Here is an 18,824-nt window from a genome sequence, read left to right on the forward strand (position 1 = left end):
CTTTTCAGGTTGGGGGCGGGGTAACATGCATTGCCTTTGTTTTTTATATCTAGATTCGTGGCTCTCCCTTTCATATGCGTGGTGTGTGCTTTTCTTTAAAGGACACGCTTTTTAACGAAATGGATGCTACCTGCTCCTTTATCAGGCAATTGCAGTGTTGTTTCAATGTAAATTCTCTTTTTTATAACACATTTCGTAAAAAAATTGAGTGGTGCGATTACTATGTGCTGTGCTTATAATTGTATTGTTTGAAACGTTTTCCAGAATCTATTAAGTTACATTGCTAGTGTACTTCACCTGACATTCTCCCCTGGATCAGTAGACTAAATAAAATAAAGGAAACTGGCAAAATAGATTACTTAAAATTCCTAAATTGATCATTTTGTTGAATACCGAGGACTGGATGCCCGAATACTGAAGAAAGAATAGTAACATTCCCCTGGAGTAAATGAAATTATGGAATGTATTATGGAACGAATGTCCCAAATCATATATTTTTCGTTTTTATTAAAATGTTTTCTCACCAGTGTTTGCACAAACATAATGTTTAACAATGTATCTTTCACATGATGAAGAAACACACACGGGAATTCTTCAATTTGAGGACCAATTAAAACACCTATGCTTTATGTTAAAAAAGTTTAAAGGTAATTATCTCGTACAAATAAAAAAAATGCAGTTTGCAAACCCGTCGTTTAATGATGTTAGATAATTTATAGTTAGATTTTAGTTTGGGAGATCATTTGTTTTGCACAATTCCATTTTAGCCCAAAATAAAACAAAAAAACTACTAACCAACCTCAAAGTATTGATCTGTACTCCAAAATCTTGCATTCCCGCATTGTAAATATTTACATGATCAACGACCATAAAGGAGGTCACAAAATTAGTTTCATATTGTATTTTACAAGAATTACACTAACTCCTCTATGTGGACATGTTTCAATAAATTAAAATAACTTCCCAAATAAATATTTATTGGAAATTCAAAGAAAAAAACGATTTTTATAAGTAAAATGTAGCTAGGCTTTGCTATCCTGGGTGGAGAGTTACCATTAATATTTCAATACATTTATTTAAAAGTGAAATATATACTGAAATCTCTATTCTTAATAAACTACAGCAAATATTGAATAACTGCTGACTGTCCCGTTTTCATTCCTATAATGTGCACAAATACAGACAATAAATGACGAGAATTTCGTTTCAATGGAAACTTCGTCTCTCAAAGAGCAACATCCGTAACGTTGTTGCAGCTGGATCGATATCCATATTATTATTTTATAACCTATTCAAGCAAAAGAATGATCAGGAAACAATCATTTCGAACGTTTTATAAATTATAACATCAACACCGGGCAAGCATTTCATATTTGGTACCTATTTAGCAACGAAATCGATGAGTGCACGCTATGTTTAAAAATTAGAACTGTAGTTGTTAAAAAATTGAGACTTTGAGCCAAATTTGGTAAACATGTGAACGTAATTCACAACGCTGATGTAAATATTAATTGCGAACAAAATCAACTTATGTACAAAACTATAGCTCCGAGTTTAACTAACTGCTAAAAATGTTTTATTTATCTTTTGCTTTCCTCCGACTCGGGCAACAAAATAACAAAGGCGAAATTAAAGACGATGGAGTAATCAGAACTATATCATAATTATAGGCAAAGAGGTAGAAAAACATTAATTCATTATTTTAAGAAAACCGAATACAGTAGTCTTGCAATGCAATTACTACTTCAGACTGGAAAGTAGATTTTAACACTTGAATGCTTTTTTGGTTGGTACGAGATGACTAAATCATCTGTTTATCGTGAATTTTCCTTCTTTGCACAGTGCCTTACCCTCACTCCTGCGCTTTGTGTCTTTCCCTCGGTCTAAAGCCACTGAAACGAGCCACTAGCATCACGTGACGCCAGTATACGGGTGAAAGGTGAAAGGCGCCTTGGCAGGCTGTGCGCCTGCGCAGTAGGTTGTGCTGTTATTGGAGGTAGGGGAAGTAGCTTGGAGGTCCAGGTGAGTGGATTGCAGTAGCGGGCATGGTGGTTTTGTTCGCTCTGCTCGGGTTCGAATCTTTGGTTTAGTTTCTATCTGATTAGCCGTTCTAGTTGTGACGGACCATATACCGTCTCATGTAGCTTGAGCCGCTTCTTGAGAGGTGCCTGACGGCGGGCCTGGCCTGGCCAGGAAACGCTCTCCGCTTCTGGAAAGGCCTCGGCAGTGTTAGTAATGCTTTTCCCATAGAATCGGCTGTAAGTCAGAGTTGACTGATAGCCTGAAGGTTGTTGTGCTCTCTGGAGGCCTAGATATTGTACAGCAATGCGTGTGTTTCTAAACTGAAGGTGAGCTTCGTTATTATGAGCTGTTTTGTTTTAAATCTATTCAGAAGGTGTCTTGAGACCCGGTCCATATTTGCAGCTCGATTATAACAGCAGTCTCTGTCATTGCGAAAGTAGCCAATCCCTCTGCGTTTTTATTTTATATTTAACCTGATCGTGATATTGGTTAGATGGGCGTAAAATATTCCGTGGCACATGAAAAGGTGTGCTTTTCAGTTGACCTGCCCAATGTCTATCCTCATTCAGTATCTGTGTATAAACAGATTACCTTGTAATTTACCTATTGCTCTTTATTGGATTTTGATGTGTTTAACCCAAGTGTAGTACTTCCTAATATTACAAAACTGACAATACTTTAGGAGTACCCTGTTGGCTGTGAAAAAAGTATTTCTTATGATGGCAATGAAGAAGAAAATGTAACTAACTAAACCTTTAGTTTATGTAAAAAGTACACTACTTTCCAAGGGGCATATTTACATTTTGCTAAAGTGATGTTTATATAACTGGTCACTAAAATTGCAAATGTTGATTCTGGAATTGAAATAAGATTGCTGTCAATGCTTTGTTAAGTGCAACTTTATTTTAAATATAGTTTGCATCCTATATTGTAAATATTTAATTTGCATTTTGATGAATGAACTTGTTACTTCCACAGGTCCAGAATTACTCACATTCCTTCATATAAATAGATTGATTAGATTATCTGTGTTGCACGCAACTGGAATAACATCAAAATGGGAGCGATGCTTTCTTGTTGGAGGGTAAGTGAACAGTTGAATTTCAATTCAAATTATGTACTCACTATTAAAAATGCAAATAGCTAAATGTTTTGAAATATGATTGCTGAGGCAAGTCTTTAGATGTAACTTAACTGTAGTCAATTTAAAATGCTGATTCTTTTTTTCTAAAATAAAAATAACAATAACTGGAGAAAATCAGCAGGTCTCTTAGCATCTGTGGGAGGGAGGAGATAGTATTAACTCTTTAAGTCTAATATGATGCTTCAGAGCACAAGAGTTGAATTGGACTTGAAATGTTAACTCTTCCTCTATCCATAGATGCTGCCAGACTGGCTAAGTTTCTCCACTATTTTCTAATTTTATTTCAGGTTTCCACCATCCATAACATTTTGGATTTTTTTCTTCTGTGTAATGAGAATTTTGGTGGCAAGACCAGCCTTTGCCCATCCTTAATTTGCTTTGAGAAGCTGCTGGTGAGCCATTTTGAACTTTTGCAAGCACTTTCTAATCATCCTGTTCAGAAAAGTTATTACATACTTCGAGAGCAGGTTTCACTTCAATGCAGGCCCCCTGGCTCAGGATTAGGGCCACTACCATGTGTCAGAAGAACCATTCTCTCCGTGTCTGCATGGGTTTCTTTTGGGTGCTCCAGTTTCCTCCCACAGTCCAAAGAGGTTAGGTGGATTGGCGATGCTAAATCACACTGTAGTGTACAGGCAAGGTGGGTTAACTATGATAAGTGTAGGGTGATGAGGAAAAGGTGGGATGCTATTTGGAGGGTTGGTGCAGAATCAGTGGGCTGAATGACCTATATTTGCACTGTAGGGATTCTCTCTCTTCTGTTGTATGTGGAGTAGGTTATTGCAATCATTGGTGTTAGGATATGCAAGATAGATAGATAGATGTGTATACTGGCTACTGGCTTGGCCTAAAGGAAGAGTAATTCCATTATGCTTGTTTTATTCATGACTGCAATTTGCTGGGAGTGTCTGACAAGTATTTCTGGGAATTCTATTTACAGCTTTATTGGCTTTTTAGTGAGGTTGAAAGTGTGGTAGAAAGTCTTTTTTTAAATGTGAAATGCTCTGTCTAATTGACTATTACTTGGACTTTGAAATTTGAAGAACACCAAAATGAATCTGGTGCTGTTGCTGATACTAATTTTGCTATAAAATATTGTTCATTGATTTGATATCATACCATAACTGAGTACAAATTGAATAAATTAGAATATGTTTTTGTTTGTGCTTGTTTTTAATTCTAAAGGATTAAAGGAAACAGAAATGTTATTTTCTTGTAAGGTTTTGTCCTCCGGTTAAACTCTAGATAATTTGTTATTGGAACCTAATGATGGATTCTAACAGAAGTTCTTTTTAAGAATGTTGCAGGTACGCATTTGACCCTTGGAGGGGACGGTTGAACAAATCTGATGCTTTTAACAAAAAAAATTGTTAAAAGGGAGAATAGATGTAATGGCAAGATATTGAGGCATCTTTTCGTAAAAGTGACTGGCCAAACAAATTAATTTCAATCACACGACCCTGGTAATTTTTCATGTTGTATATAGTGCAAACCCTAGTGATACTCGCCCTACAGGAAAATAGCCTCTTTGTGTTATCTACTTGGCTTTAATTTCAATAATGTTCAATGTTGTTTTATGCTTTACTTCCCAAAGAAACAACAGCATTGAGTCAATATGATCTTGTGGTATTTTAAAAAGTAACCTAGTTGAAGGTTAATTGCTAAAGCCCAATGATGTCTTGTTGCAACTTGCAACCTGCCTCTGGAGTTTGGAGCCTATGAGCTTATCTTTGGATATTGACTTGACATATTTGATACAATTAAAATATATTGATTTCCCCAGTGCAGCTCAAATATTCTTTTAACTTAAAACTTATGAATTTACATCTAGATTATTACTTCTGTGCAAATGCTGTCAGTGAATAACAGAATAGCATAGTATTCAAAGAAGCTATTCATCCCATCAAGTCTGTGCCAGCCATTTTGGAAAGAAGGTCCAGTTATAAACTTTTTTTCTTTCATGTATTCTATTTTCATATATTCTGCAATTCTATTTTGAAGTCTATGAATAAACTTCTATCCACCACGTAATCGGGTAATTGCATTTCAACTCTTAACCACATGTTGTGTAAAATCAATTTTCTTTGTCACCTCTAGTTCATTTGGCAATCATTTTAAATCTGTGCCCTCTGGCCATCAGCTCTTTTCTGATTGGAAACTCTTTTTATTTATTTATTTATTTATTTATTTTACCTAAACTCTTCAAGGTTTTAAACACCTGTTAAATCTCCTCTTTGTTTATCTTACTGCAGAGAAAGCATTTTCAGTTTATCTATGTAACTAATTCTTCATCTCTGGGATAATTCTAGTGCATCTCTCCCGTACCCTTTGTAAACCTTCATTATCCTCCGAAAGTGTGATGCCCAGAATTAGACAGCATGCTCCTGTTAATCTGTTCTTTTAACCCCAGCTGTTTGCGTAATTAAATTTTTCTTTTGTAGATCATACAATTTATTTCTTTTTGTGTAGATAATATGCACTTAAGAAAACTTTGTGCATTCTTTATGAATTGATGTACCTATGCAATGCCTAGCCAAAAGACTCCACAATTAAAAGGACACGCTTATTACTGACTTTGTCTTGCGGGAATATCATGTATGCTGTGATGATAATGTTTAATTGGTCAAGTTGTAAACCAAAAGACAATTTAATGCTGCACAGGTAAATAAATAGTATTCAACATTAATTATTAAAAGTTTTTTTCCAACGCCAAAACAACAAACTGTAAGAGATAAACAGTAATAATAAACCATAAACTCATTCTGAAAAAGATTCCTAGAAGACTCATCACAATAACTGTTTCTCTGTCCACAAATGCTGCCAGACCTGCTGAATTTCTCCAGCACTGTTTCAATGATGTGTTGTCTTTGTTTAGCAGTATGAAAACTGTTCAATGACGTGGAATCCATTTTTAAAATTCAGTTACTCATATTGGAATTTATTTTCAGAATGTATTTTTGCTAGCATCAGACTGAACAATTTGAGGAGCACAGAATGTTAGAGGGGGAGGAAAGCACCTTTTTTTTAAAAAAAAAAAAAATTCATGGCATGTGGGCATCGCTAGGCTGACATTTGGTGTCCATGACCAGTTGCACTTCAGAAAATGGTGATGATCTGTCATCTTAAACCAATGCCGTTGATTTGATTGGCAATTATGCTGCTGGGAAGGGAGTTCCAGAACTTTGGCCCAGTGCACTAAAAGACTGGTGATATGTTTCCATGTCACAATGAGGTGCGTGGCTTGGAAGGAAACTTAAGAGGTGTTGGTGTTCACATGATCTGTTTTCCTAAATGGTAGTAGATGTGTGTTTGGAGGGTGTTGTTTAAGGAGTAGTGTTGAATTTCTGCAGTGCATCTCATAGATAGTACCACATTGCTGTGAATGAGTGCCAGTGGTGGAGGGAATGAATGTATGTGGATGTGGTTCCAATCAAGCATATCAGTGCAAAAGGCTAGGCTGTACTCATCCAAGGAAATGGGGAATATTTTACCACACTTCTGACTTGTGCTTTTTGTAGATGGTGGCTAGGCTTTGGGAAACTAAGAAGTGAGTTTCTTGCTGCAATATTCCTATCCTCTGGTTCTTGCAGCCATCGTATTTATATGGATAGCCTAGTTCAGTTTCTAGTCAGTGGTTGACAGCAGGCAGTTCAGTGATGGTAATGCTATTGGATGTCAAGGAGTGATTAGTTAGATGCTGCCTTGTTGGTAGTGGTCATTGCATGGTACTTGTTAGTGTAAATACTTGCCAGTGGTTGCCAGACCTGGATATTGTCAAAGTCTTGCTGCATTTGGACATGGGATTGCTTCAGTATCTGAGGAGTGGCGAATGATACTGAACATGGTGCAGTCTTCAGTGAGCATCCCAACTTTTGACCATATTGGAGGCTAGATCATAATGCAAATCAATCATTAATATTTGTAAATAAATAAAGCTGAAATTTTCCATAGAGTTCACATGTTACCTGGTCTTGCCAGACTGTATCTGTGCAAGTTGATGGAATTAAATAGATTCTGAATCAAGTGAGCAGCTCAATTTTGGCATTGGAGGGACCGTGGACCAACCGATTCGGAATTGCATTTAATAACAATCTCATGGCGCTTGCATAGGGTAGGTTTAAGCATGCCAAGAAATGATGTATCAACCTGGTTCATACACGGGACAACTTTAATGTGATAATCAGAGCTCAGTGACCCAACAATCAATGTATTCAATCCAAATATTTCAGTCCAGCCATACCTTTATATTTGTTCACACAATGCGAGCACCATTGGCTCAGTGTCCATCCCTACTTGCCCTGAGAGCATGGTGGTGAGCTGCTTTCTTGATCTGAGGCAGGCCGTCTGGTGTTATTGTGCAGAGAGTTCCTGGATTTTGAATTGTTGACAGTGAAGAATGGCAATAAAGTTCCAAGTTGGGATGGTGTGTGGCTTCGAAGAGAGCTTGCAGATGCTGTGTTCCCTTGTATCTTCTGCCCCTGTCCTTCAAGCTGATTGAGGGTTTCAGATTTTGAGGGAGATTTTCAAGAAGCCAGTCATTAATGGTGGTGGATAATTGCACAACGAATAGGAAGTGGGTGCTTCATAAATATTATCATCTTAAATGATGGATCTCCATTCAGCATATCAGTGCTGAAACATTTACATCTATTTTCAATCAGAATTGTTGTGGATGATCAATCTCATCCTCCTCCTCAGGGTTCTAACATCATAGATGCCAATCTTCAACCAGTTTAATTCACTGCACGTGATGTCAAGAAATGGCTGAAACCATTGCACGTTGAAAAGGCAATGGCCTTTGACAGCATTCAGGCAATAGTACTGAAGACATAATCCAGAAGTAGCATAGACCCTGACTAACTTGTTCCACTATTTTTAAAACACTTGCGTTTGCCCAACAACGTGGCATGTCCAGACCACTCAAAAAAAAAGACCAATCCAGTTTGACTAAATGCCATCCCATCAGCTTCCCCTTGATCATAGCCAACAGAGGGAAGGGCTTGTCGACAATGATGTCAAATAACATTTTCACAGCAATGACTTGTTCACTGATGCTCGGTTTGGATTCTGCCATAGCCACTTGTCTTCTGAGCTCATTACATCCTTGGTCAAATGTGACAAAAGAACTACATTCCAGATGCACTTGACCAAGTGTGATGTCACGATCCTTGGCAAAACAGGAGTCATTGGGTATCGTAGGATGGGGGTATAATTCCACCTACTGTGTCTTTTCTAGTACAAAGCTTGTAGTTGTTGGAGACTAATCGCCTCAATTGCAGGATGTCACTAACTGACTTGAAGAAGCCTGGCCCCAACCAACTTCAGCTGTCACCTGAATGATCTTGTGTCCATTATAAGGTCAGAGTGACAGTGAATCTTACTTGCCATATCAGTGCCAGGCAATGATCATATTCACCAGGAGAGATTGTAGCCACCTCCCACATATGCTCATTGGCATTACCATTGCTGAATCTCCCATTACCAGCATTCTGACCAAAAATTGAACTGGTCCAGTTACAAGGGCAAGTCAGAGGCTGGGAATTGCAAGCGTATAACTTATCACCTAACTCATGCTAAGATTGATCCGATCCTTTGGAGTCTTTTCATGTAATTGAAGTCCCTCGTTCTTGATTCTGATAAATGTTTTCTGTATCATCTCCAGTACCTTGACATCTTACTAAAAAGTTTCATGCTTAGAATTGGGTGCGTAGGGTGGCACTGTGGCTCAGTGGCTAGCACTGCTGCCTCAGCGCCAGGAACCTGGGTTCGATTCCAGCCTCGGGCGACTATCTGTGTGGAGTTTGCACATTCTCCCCTTGTCTGCGTGGGTTTCCTCTGGATGCTCTGGTTTCCTCCCACAGTTCAAAGATGTGCAGGTCAGGTGAATTGGCCATGCTAAATTGCCCATAGTGTTAGGTGCATTAGTCAGAAGGAAATGGGTCTGGGTGAGTTATTCTTCGGAGCATTGGTGTGGACATGTTGGGCCGAAGGGCCAGTTTCCACACTGTAGGGAATCTAATAAAATAAATAAAGTCAGCTGGGTTATTTTGTTCAATTCTTTGCACTTTGTTTAGTAAAATTACTTTCCTCAAAAAATGAGAGGGGAACTCAGCTGGACTGCACTAAGTTCCTAATTGTTTGATGTGAAGGAGCAATAAAACAGTTTGGTTTGATTTTCTCCACAGAACTAAGTTTTTTTGTCTGCTTATTGTATGTCTTTTCCTGCATTTACTTTTCGGATTATGAGTTTTCCTCGACAAGTAATCAATGCAAGTTTTGTACTGGTCAGTGAACAGCTTGGAATCCTATAGTCATAGAGATGTACAACACAGAAACAGATCCTTCGGTCCAATTCATCCTTGCTGACCAGATATCCCAACCCAGTCTAGTCCCCCCTGCCAGCCCCCGGCCCAAATCCCTCCAAACACTTCCGATTTATATACCCATCCAGATGCCTTTTAAGTATTGCAATTGTATCAACCTCCACCACTTCCTCTGACAGCTCATTCCATGCCTGTACCACCCTCTGTGTGGAAAAAGTTGCCCCTTAGGCCTTTTTTATATCTTTGCCCTCCCACCTAAACTTATGCCCTCTAGTTCTGGACTCCCCCACCCCAGGGAAAAGACTGTTTATTTACCCTATCCATGCCCCTCATGATTTTATAAACCTCTATAAGGTCAACCCTCAGCCTCCGACACTCCAGGGAAAACAGTCCCAGCCTATTCAACCTCTCCCTATACTCAAAATCCTCCAACCCTGGTAGCATCCTTGTAAATCTCCTCTGAACCCTTTCAAGTTTCACAACACCCTTCCAGTACGAAGGAGACCAGAGTTGCAGCAATATCCAGAGGAGTAAAATCAGTGGTGCGCTGTTATATTTGTCACCCTTATCACAATGATTTGTTAACTTTGTTTCAATTCCACTCTGATTTGTTTGTTTTCCTTATCTTGCTCCCTTTGCAATTTATTATCTTCTCTCTCCCCTAAGCATGGCGTTGTCCTTGTGTGCAGGTCCACAGGCACTGGCTTCCATTTAGTCTTCAAGTAGCTTTTGTTTATATTTGAGCCTTTTAATTGTTTTTAGTAGGCAGCTGAACCAGATCTTTGCATAGGAGTTCCTTTATACTTTTTCACTACTTCATAACTTTGGGGCAGTGAAGCCAAATGTAACATCTTAATGTCATGCTGGCTGACGCTTCTTAACACTTGCAAGTTTCTCTGCCTTAGCTGTTTACTATCATATTGGTGACCTTTTCAGTGTGTCTTATGTTTTCACAGTGCTCTGTAAGTACATGAACATTAGGACAGTTTACTCCCTGCCTTTATGACAAAACCTTATTTAAATTGACTGGAAATAAATTGTGAAGAATCAAGTATACTAATATATTAATACCATATTTCATGCCATGTCAGTGTCATCTTATTGAAATATATTTAAATTTAGTCTGCATAATTGGTGTAGCAGTCTAGGCTCCTGGTTTTTGTTTGTGGAGAAATGGAAACCAACCAGGCCAGTTATTTGATACACACACTTTAGTAGCTCAAAAAGTGAAATAGGATTTTGTTGTAATTTGTACAGAAAGTAGATGTTACATGAATGACCAGACAAACAGTTGTGGATTCTGCAATCAAATTAATTTTTCATTAATGAAAGATGTAACATTTTTAATGTGTTGCGTAAAGAAGCTGGAAATGAGATCATGCTGTCCTCTTCACACAATACAATGCTTCCTCAGTCTCTTAAAACCAACTCAGCACATCTTACTGCTCTCATTGAATGGTGTAACAGGCTTAAGGGACTGAATGGATGCTGCTTGTTTCTATGTTCTTCCTTGTTCCCTTTGTTTTCTTGCTTTCCTTGTTCAAACTCTTGTTTGCCTTGGTAGTTGGGAGTCAACAAAACCACTCTGTTGTGTGGGAATTTTAGGAATTATTTGTTTATTCTAGCATTAATTAGGTCCTTTTGTGGAAACATGATGAGCTATGGAATGCTGTGTAGTTTAAAAGTTTATGCCAACTGCAGTTTTTTTCCCCCTTTCTGTGCTTGTAACAGAAATAAATCTGCAGTTTACGCAGATATTGATGTAAGACTGACAGTAAGCTTTAATATCAATAAGTAGTGTTTGTCTTTTTTAAGTATATTAATATTTTGTTGAAGAGGATACTCATACATGGGGCGATGTCATATAACTTGTCATTTTATAATGCAGCGTGCAATCAAGTCATAGACATGCCTGCATAGACGACTGATACTGTTCCATCCTAAACAAACGTAAGTGACAAAGGGTCAGTTAGACTCAATGTCAGTTCTTTTCTTTCCTTACAGATGCTGCCAGACCTGCTGAGGTTTTCCAGCATTTTCTCTTTTGGTTTCAGATTCCAGCATCCGCAGTAATTAGCTTTTATTAAGTGACATTGCATTCGAAGGGTATCTTACTTTCAAACATAACTCATCTGTTCAAAGGATGCACCCATAGTAAAAGAATCAATAAATTCTTTTCATAGTAATGTACAGTATCATTTATTTAAACATGTTATATCAATATATTTCACTTTTTATTTAACACTTTTTTTTTGTTTCTTTCAATGCAGGCAAAACCTTCCACTATAGAAGTATTAGAAAAAATTGACAAGGTACCATTCTTCACTTTTACATTCTCTAAATATAAATCATTATTTTGGTTGGTTTTAGATCTTATTGTGTTTGCAGCTGTATAATATTTCATCTCTAGGGTTGTTTGCTACTTAAGATTTCATCGCAATTGCAGAACCCCTGTTGCAGTAAGTATTGCACAACAATTCTGATTGAGTGGCCATTTTAGGAATTGACAGCATTAGAAGATTAGGACTTGGGCAGAATTAATATTGTGCATTTCAGATAAGCAAGCAGTTTTGTAGTTTGAGTTTCAAAGATTTTTGTGTATTTTTATGTTTCAACGTTTGTCACCAATTTGTTTGTGTGGCTGATTTGGGGCGGGGGGGGGGGTTGTTGGGGGAGCGGGGGAGGAGGAAAAAAACCAAACTGTTGGCAAAAAGAGCTCCAAGACATTTCAAATCAGCTTTTCATTGATTTTCTGTCAACATTCCAGGTATTGTTATTGGCTGTTTGATAGTCAGTTGGTAGTTTTTTGAACTAACTTGATGCTACCTGAAAATTTCTGTTTATTCATTGACAAATTTACATAGAATTCTATAGCATGAACAATGCAGAAGTAGCCCAGCAAGTCTATGCTCGTGTTAAACATGAACTTCCTTTCACTATACATTGAGGTTTTAGTAAAGTGTCAAAAATGATGGCAACGTGTGAATTATTGCGAATGCAATTTGCTTAGCATGTATGACATTTTAAAAAATCTACCATTGATAATGGACCTGCAATAATGCACTTCCAAAGCAGGTTAGTGAGCCACTGGACCCAATTGAAACACCAAAAAGGTTTCTGAAAAGCCAAATGCCTGAAGTAGAAATACAATTTTTCAAATCGCATATTATTTGTAAGTGACAAAAATGACATTTGAACTTATCCATTAATAGTGTAACATATAGTTTCAAACTTGAAGGTGTAACAATTTGATAAGATGGATGGGTGCATAATGTATCTTTTTTTGAACTATTATACTATGGTTATCTTGATTCAGTGGATACATTATTGTACAAATACAAGGAATTTAGTAGTGTGCATGTTGATATACACCTTCCAGCTGAAAGTGCTGTGCCTAACTCAGCAGCTGCTTGTTTTTGTCATTAGAAGTCAGACTTGCTTTATTTAAAAAAAGTAGGTAACTGTGATTCCTGTTGGAAACAGGCTAACGTTTCTTTTAAAATATGATATAGAAATTTGGCGATGTAATACCTGGAGTGCGACAGTTGAGTTTAAAAATTAATAGATAACCACATTGTGATTTGGTCAGAGTATTCATCACTTGTTCCTCTTTTGTATCTACTTCATTTTATATCTTTTTCAGCCTATTGGGAATGATGCACCACACGTGAAGTAGAAAAGTTGACATCTGAAGGCAAAGGAGTTTAACAAATCTTGGATTAGATAAATGGATTTAGAATCTGCTGTTAGAAGTGTGGGCTAGTTGTGAAATTTGGCAGAAATGGTTGTGATATCCTTTTGGGTTTAGCAAGACTATGGAGGGCCTTGTGTTTTGTAGCACATCTTGGTGTTCAGCGACACGGGCAAGAGGAGTTCTACTGGGATTCAGTAGCATCACGGAAGTTAGTGTTCAAGTTTGAAAACTGCCCGTGTAGGTTTGAGTTTTGTAGCATTGGATTAGGAATTCTGTAGTTTGGTAGTACTGGAGAGGAGTGGTTTGGTTTGAAATGGCTCATGAGAAGTGGGGCCTTTGCAATGCTGAGAGGATAATGTTGGGACTTCAGTAAAATTGGGAGTTGAAGCTCGATGTTTGGCTCATTTGGTATTCCTTGGCTATATTTCAATTAGGTTTTTGGAGCATCTATATCTTTGAGCTAACTCTAGAAATTTGATACAAATCATACAACTTACAGCAATTTTCATAGATACAATTCCATATTTTCCTAAAGCTGATCTTGTTCAATAGTGTACTTTAGGACCACCTGAAGTAGTCCACAGAGCCCTTCTGTTGTAAGGCTGTCACTACAAATTTCAACAATCAGGAGAAAATCAACTAGGCCTAATGGCAATGAGACTGATATTGAATCAGAACATATATTAGGCAAGATCAGCCTAGTGGGTCCTGAAAAATGCTCCTTTATAAGCATTGAAGACTGACAATCAAGTTGAAAAAACTGTCCAATAAATTTGAAGTGACCATCTTAAAGGTTCTGAGTATGAATTTGAGATAGTACCCCAGATTTCTTTGTTCCAATCTTGAGGTAAGGTTCTGTTCCATCATTGGAACAGACTGCCAAGATGGGGGCACAATGATGTGCAGTCAGGCAGAGGGGTTTTCAGACTCCTTGATGTTAACTTCGGACTCAAAGCATGTGAAGCAAGATCTAGATAACCTATTGGTTATCACAATCTCACCAGCATCTGCAACCCTGACAAAGTGTTACTTCTTGATTTTGACCTTGATTCAGAAAACTTAAGAAGCTCCATTATTGGGTACACTGCTGAGTCACAAAGAGCATATTGTCAGATGAGCCTATGCCAGATGATGTGTCAAGTAGTGATGAGCTGTAACCATGTGAATCTATCTGTAATGATTGTTTCAATCCACATCACGTCAGTCAGAGTGATCAGTGCAACTTCCTTGTGAAGCTGAAGTTTCAGCTTCCTGTGGAGGACATCATTCATTATTCCAGCATTCCTCCAGTAGTCCTCAGCATTAGATACTAGTTTTCAACCAATTTGGTTCACTTCATGTAACATCAAGAAATTGTTGGAGGCATTGGATATTGCAAAGGCTTTGGGCCTTGCCAACATTCTGCCAATAATACTGAAGGCTTGTGCTCCAGAACTTATCACTTCCCGAACCAAGCTGTTTTGGTACAGTTACAATACTGACATCTACATGATAATGTGGACAATTGCCCAGATATGTTCAGTACATAAAAAGCAGAACAAATCCAACCCAGCTGATTATTGTCCTATCAGTCTACTGTCAATCATCAATAAAGTTACAGGAGGTGTCATCAATAGTGATATCAAGCAGCACTTGCTCAGCATTAATCTGCTCAGTGGCACCCAGTTTGTGTTCTACTAGGGCCACTTCCATCCTGACCTCATTACAGTCTTGGTTCAAACACAGACAAAAGAGCTAAGAGGTGAGAGTGACAGCCTTTGACAGTATGGTATTAGGGACCCCTAGCAAAACTGGAATCAGTGGATGTGAGGGGGCAAACTCTTTGCTGGTTGAAGTCATATCTGGCAAGTAGGAAGATGGTTGTAGTTGTTGGAAATCAGTTATCTCCACTCCTGGACATTTCTGTGGGAGTTCCTCAGGGCACTGTCCTTGGCCCATTCACCTTCAGCTGCTTCATCAATGACCCGCCCTCCATCATGAGGTCAGAAGTGAGGATGTTCACTGATAATTTCGTAATGTTCAGCACCATTCACGACGACTCAGATATTGAAGCAGTCCATGTTCAAATGCAACAAGATCTGGATGATATCAGGCTTCAGCCACAAGTGGCCAGTAACATTGTGTCAAACAAATATAAGGCAATGACCATCTCCAATAAGAGACAATTCAACCACCACCTCTTGACATTCAATGGTGTTACCATCACTGAATCCCCCATGATCAACATCCTTGGGGGTCACCATTGACCAGAAACTCAACACGTAAGCACAGTATCTACAAGAGCAGGTCGTAAGTTAGGATTGCTGTGTCCAGTAACTCAGCACCTGACTCCCCAAGCTTGTCCATCATCAGTAAGGCACAAACCAGGGGAGTGATGGAATGCTCCCCATTTGCCTGGATAAGTGCAGTCCCAACAACACTTCAGATGCTTGACACTATGCAGGTTAAAGCAAACCTCTTTATTGATGACCGAGAGTAGACTGATGGGACAGTAATCCACTAGGTTGGATTTGTCCTGCTTTTTATGTACTGGACATACCTAGACAATTTTCCAGTCAGGTAGATGCCACACCATGAAAATCAACTCCCTGACGTTCAGTACCAGCAGTGTGTACTATCTACAAAATGCACTGCACAATTTTACCAAAGATCCTCAGACAGCAGCTTTCAAATTCATGACCACTTCCTGTAGAAAGACAAGGGCAGCAGATGCATAGGAACACTACTTGAAACTTCCCCTTCAAGCCAGTCCCCAACATGACTTGGAAATATATTGCTGTTCCTTTACTGATGCTGGGCCAAAGTCCTGGAATTCCCTACCAAATGGCATGATTGGTCAACCTACAATAGGTGCTCTGAAGTGATTCAAGAAGGCAGCCCACCAGAACTTTCTCAAGGGCTACTAGGGAAAAGCTATAAATTCAGGCCAGCCAGCAAATCACACCCAGAAATGAATTTTAAAAATATATACCATGGAACTCCTTTTGCTGAAGACAAAGGATATATCTAAGATGCTGCATCATTAGCATTAGCAAAATGGTATGCCGTTACAATCTGTGACATCGTGGCTGATGCCTTTGCATCCATCCTGAGCTGAAGCAAGAAATGGATTATCTGTTGAGCCTCATCCTGATGTCCCGAGCATCACCAATGCCAGTCTTCATACAACTTGATTCAATCCATATCACATCAAGAAACTGCTGAAGGCAGTGGATTCTGTAAATGGTCTGAAAACTGATATCAATCCCGCAATAATACTAAAGACTTCTGCCCCAGATATAATAAGATCTACAACACTGGCATCTATCCAACAATGTGGAAAATTGCTCAGGTATGTCTTGTGCACAAAAAGCAGGACTGTTCCAGCCAAGCTAATTACTACCCAGTCAGTCTATTCGTGATCATTGGCATAATGCTGGAAGGATTATTGACAGCGATGTCAAGCAGCGCATGCAAAGGAATAATTTGCTCATGGATACTTAGTTTGGATTTCACCAGTTCCTGTCAACTCCTGACCTCATTGCACCCTTGATCCGAGAAGACTGACTTCCAGAAGTGAGGTGAGAGTGACTGCCTTGCCATTAGCCAGAAATGCTGAGTAGATGGTCGATCTCTGTTTCCTCCAGAGGTCCCCAACATCACAGTTGCCAGTTTTCAGCCGATTCAATTCACTCCACATGATCTCCCGAAATGACTAGAGACTGCAAAGACTGCAGGCACTGCAACACTCCAACAATTATACTGAAGACGTGATCCAGAGCTTGCTGAAAATCTAGCCAAGCTATTCCAGTGTAACTACAACACTGTCTACCCGACAGTCTGGGCAATTTCCCAGACTGTGTCCTTTATTGAAGAAGCAGGACAAATCTAACCCCGCCAATTTAGTGCCCCAACAGCATACTTTTGATCATCAGTAAAGTGATGAAAAGAGTTATAACGGTACTATCAAGCAGTACTTGGTTAGCAATAAGCTAATTGATTCCCAATTTGGGTTCCACCAAGGCTGCTGAGCTTCAGACTTCATTACAGCCTTGCCTTCAAATAAGAACAAAGTTGAATTCCAGAAGTGAGTGCATGATGTCAAGGCTGCATTTGACTGAGTATGGCATCAAGGACCCCTAGCAAAACTGCAGTCAGTAGGAATTGGGTGGGAAAATGTTCCGCTGCTTGGAATCATACCTGGTACAAAAGAGGATGGTTTTGGTTGGAGGTTAGTCATCTCCATTCCAGGATATCTCTTCAAGATTTCCTCACGATAGTGACCTAGGCCCAACCGTCTTCAGTTGCTTCATCAACAACCTTTCGCCATCATAACGTTAGAAGTAGGGATATTTGTGTAATGTTCAGCACTATTCATGACTCGGATACTGAAATAGTCCATGTCCAAATGCAGCAAGACATGGATAACATCCAACCTTGGGGTGAAAAGTGAGAAGTAGCTTTCATGCCACACAAATGCCGGGTAATGGCTCTGTCCAATAAGGGATAATCTAATCACCACCCCATGACATTCCATGGTATTACCATAACTGAATCCCCCATTGTCAACATCCTGAGAGTTACAATTGATCAGAAACTCAATTGGACTCACTGCAAAATTACAATGGCTACAAAAGCAAGTCAGAGACTTGGAATACTGCAATGAATAACCCAGCTCCTGACTTGCCAAAGCCAGTCCAGCATCAGCAAGACACACATCAGGAATGTAAGTGAATACTCCCCACTTGGATGAGTGCATCTCTGGCACCACATGCATCAGCATCCATTTCCTCCACCACTGATACATCTTGTAGACTGTATACACTGCTGCTACTGAGCATGACAGTAATTTGCCCAAATTCCTCAGACAGCATTTAATCCAAGACCACTTCTCTCATCTCGAAGGACAAGAGCAGAAGATACCTGGGAAACCACTGCCAACAAGCTCACCTCCAAGCCACTCACCATCCTGACTTGGAAATATGTTGCATTTGCTTCGTTGTTGCTGGGTTAAAATCCTGGAATTCCCTCCCCAGTAGCATTGAGGGTCAATCTACAGTACGTAGACTGCAGTGATCGAAGAAGGCAGCTCACCACCACCCTCTCAAGCACAACTAGGGATGGGCAATAAATGCTGGGTAGCCAATGATGCCCATGTTTCAAGAGAGAATTTAAAAATATCAAGGGTAAACTTGCTGGGAACATTGGTTGCAAAAGATTCTAAGGTATGTGAAGAGGAAAAAATTAGTCGAGACAAATGTAGGTCTGTTATAGTCAGAAGCAGGGAAATTATAATGGGCAACTGAGATGTCAGCCCAATTAAATACATGGTTTGGTTCTGCTTTCACAATGGAGGACCCAAGTGACATCCTGAAAATGTTGGGAAACACAGGGTCTAGTGAGAGGAGGGTACTGAAGAAAATCATTATTGGTTGGGAAACGGTGTTAAGGAAATTGGTGGCATTGAAGGCTGATAGGTCCCAAGGGCCTCATAATCTGCATCCTAGAGTATTTAAGGAAGTCATTATAGAAACAATGGATGTATTGATGGCCACCTTCCAAGATTCCACAGACTCTGGAACAGTCCCTACAGATTGGAGGGTAGCTAATATTTAAAAAAAGAGGTAGCAAACAGGGAATTATGGTCTTTTCCTCATCGGTA

The 18,824-nt window shown here is 39.1% G+C and overlaps 1 protein-coding gene across 3 annotated transcripts in view; it reads left to right on the forward strand.

The window, feature by feature from the left end:
• The first annotated feature begins 1,999 nt into the window (after positions 1 to 1,999).
• The window catches only part of lnpk (lunapark, ER junction formation factor), a 96,814-nt gene continuing 79,989 nt past the window's right edge, over positions 2,000 to 18,824 (forward strand). Inside the window, exons 1-4 of one of the 3 annotated variants that reach the window (XM_043693562.2) lie at positions 2,007 to 2,022; positions 3,001 to 3,106; positions 3,454 to 3,558; positions 11,760 to 11,801. In XM_043693562.2, coding sequence (XP_043549497.1) covers positions 3,080 to 3,106; positions 3,454 to 3,558; positions 11,760 to 11,801 — 174 coding nt within the window. In that variant the 5' untranslated portion in view covers positions 2,007 to 2,022; positions 3,001 to 3,079. Of the gene's footprint in view, positions 2,023 to 2,106; positions 2,349 to 3,000; positions 3,107 to 3,453; positions 3,559 to 11,759; positions 11,802 to 18,824 lie in introns of those variants that run through there. The other 2 variants (XM_087989000.1, XM_043693563.2) reach the window with 2 other exon arrangements.

Source organism: Chiloscyllium plagiosum, unplaced genomic scaffold (genome assembly GCF_037043375.1).
Source record: "Chiloscyllium plagiosum isolate Xiang-an unplaced genomic scaffold, Cpla_swu_hap1 HiC_scaffold_7, whole genome shotgun sequence".
Lineage (NCBI taxonomy): Eukaryota > Metazoa > Chordata > Chondrichthyes > Orectolobiformes > Hemiscylliidae > Chiloscyllium > Chiloscyllium plagiosum.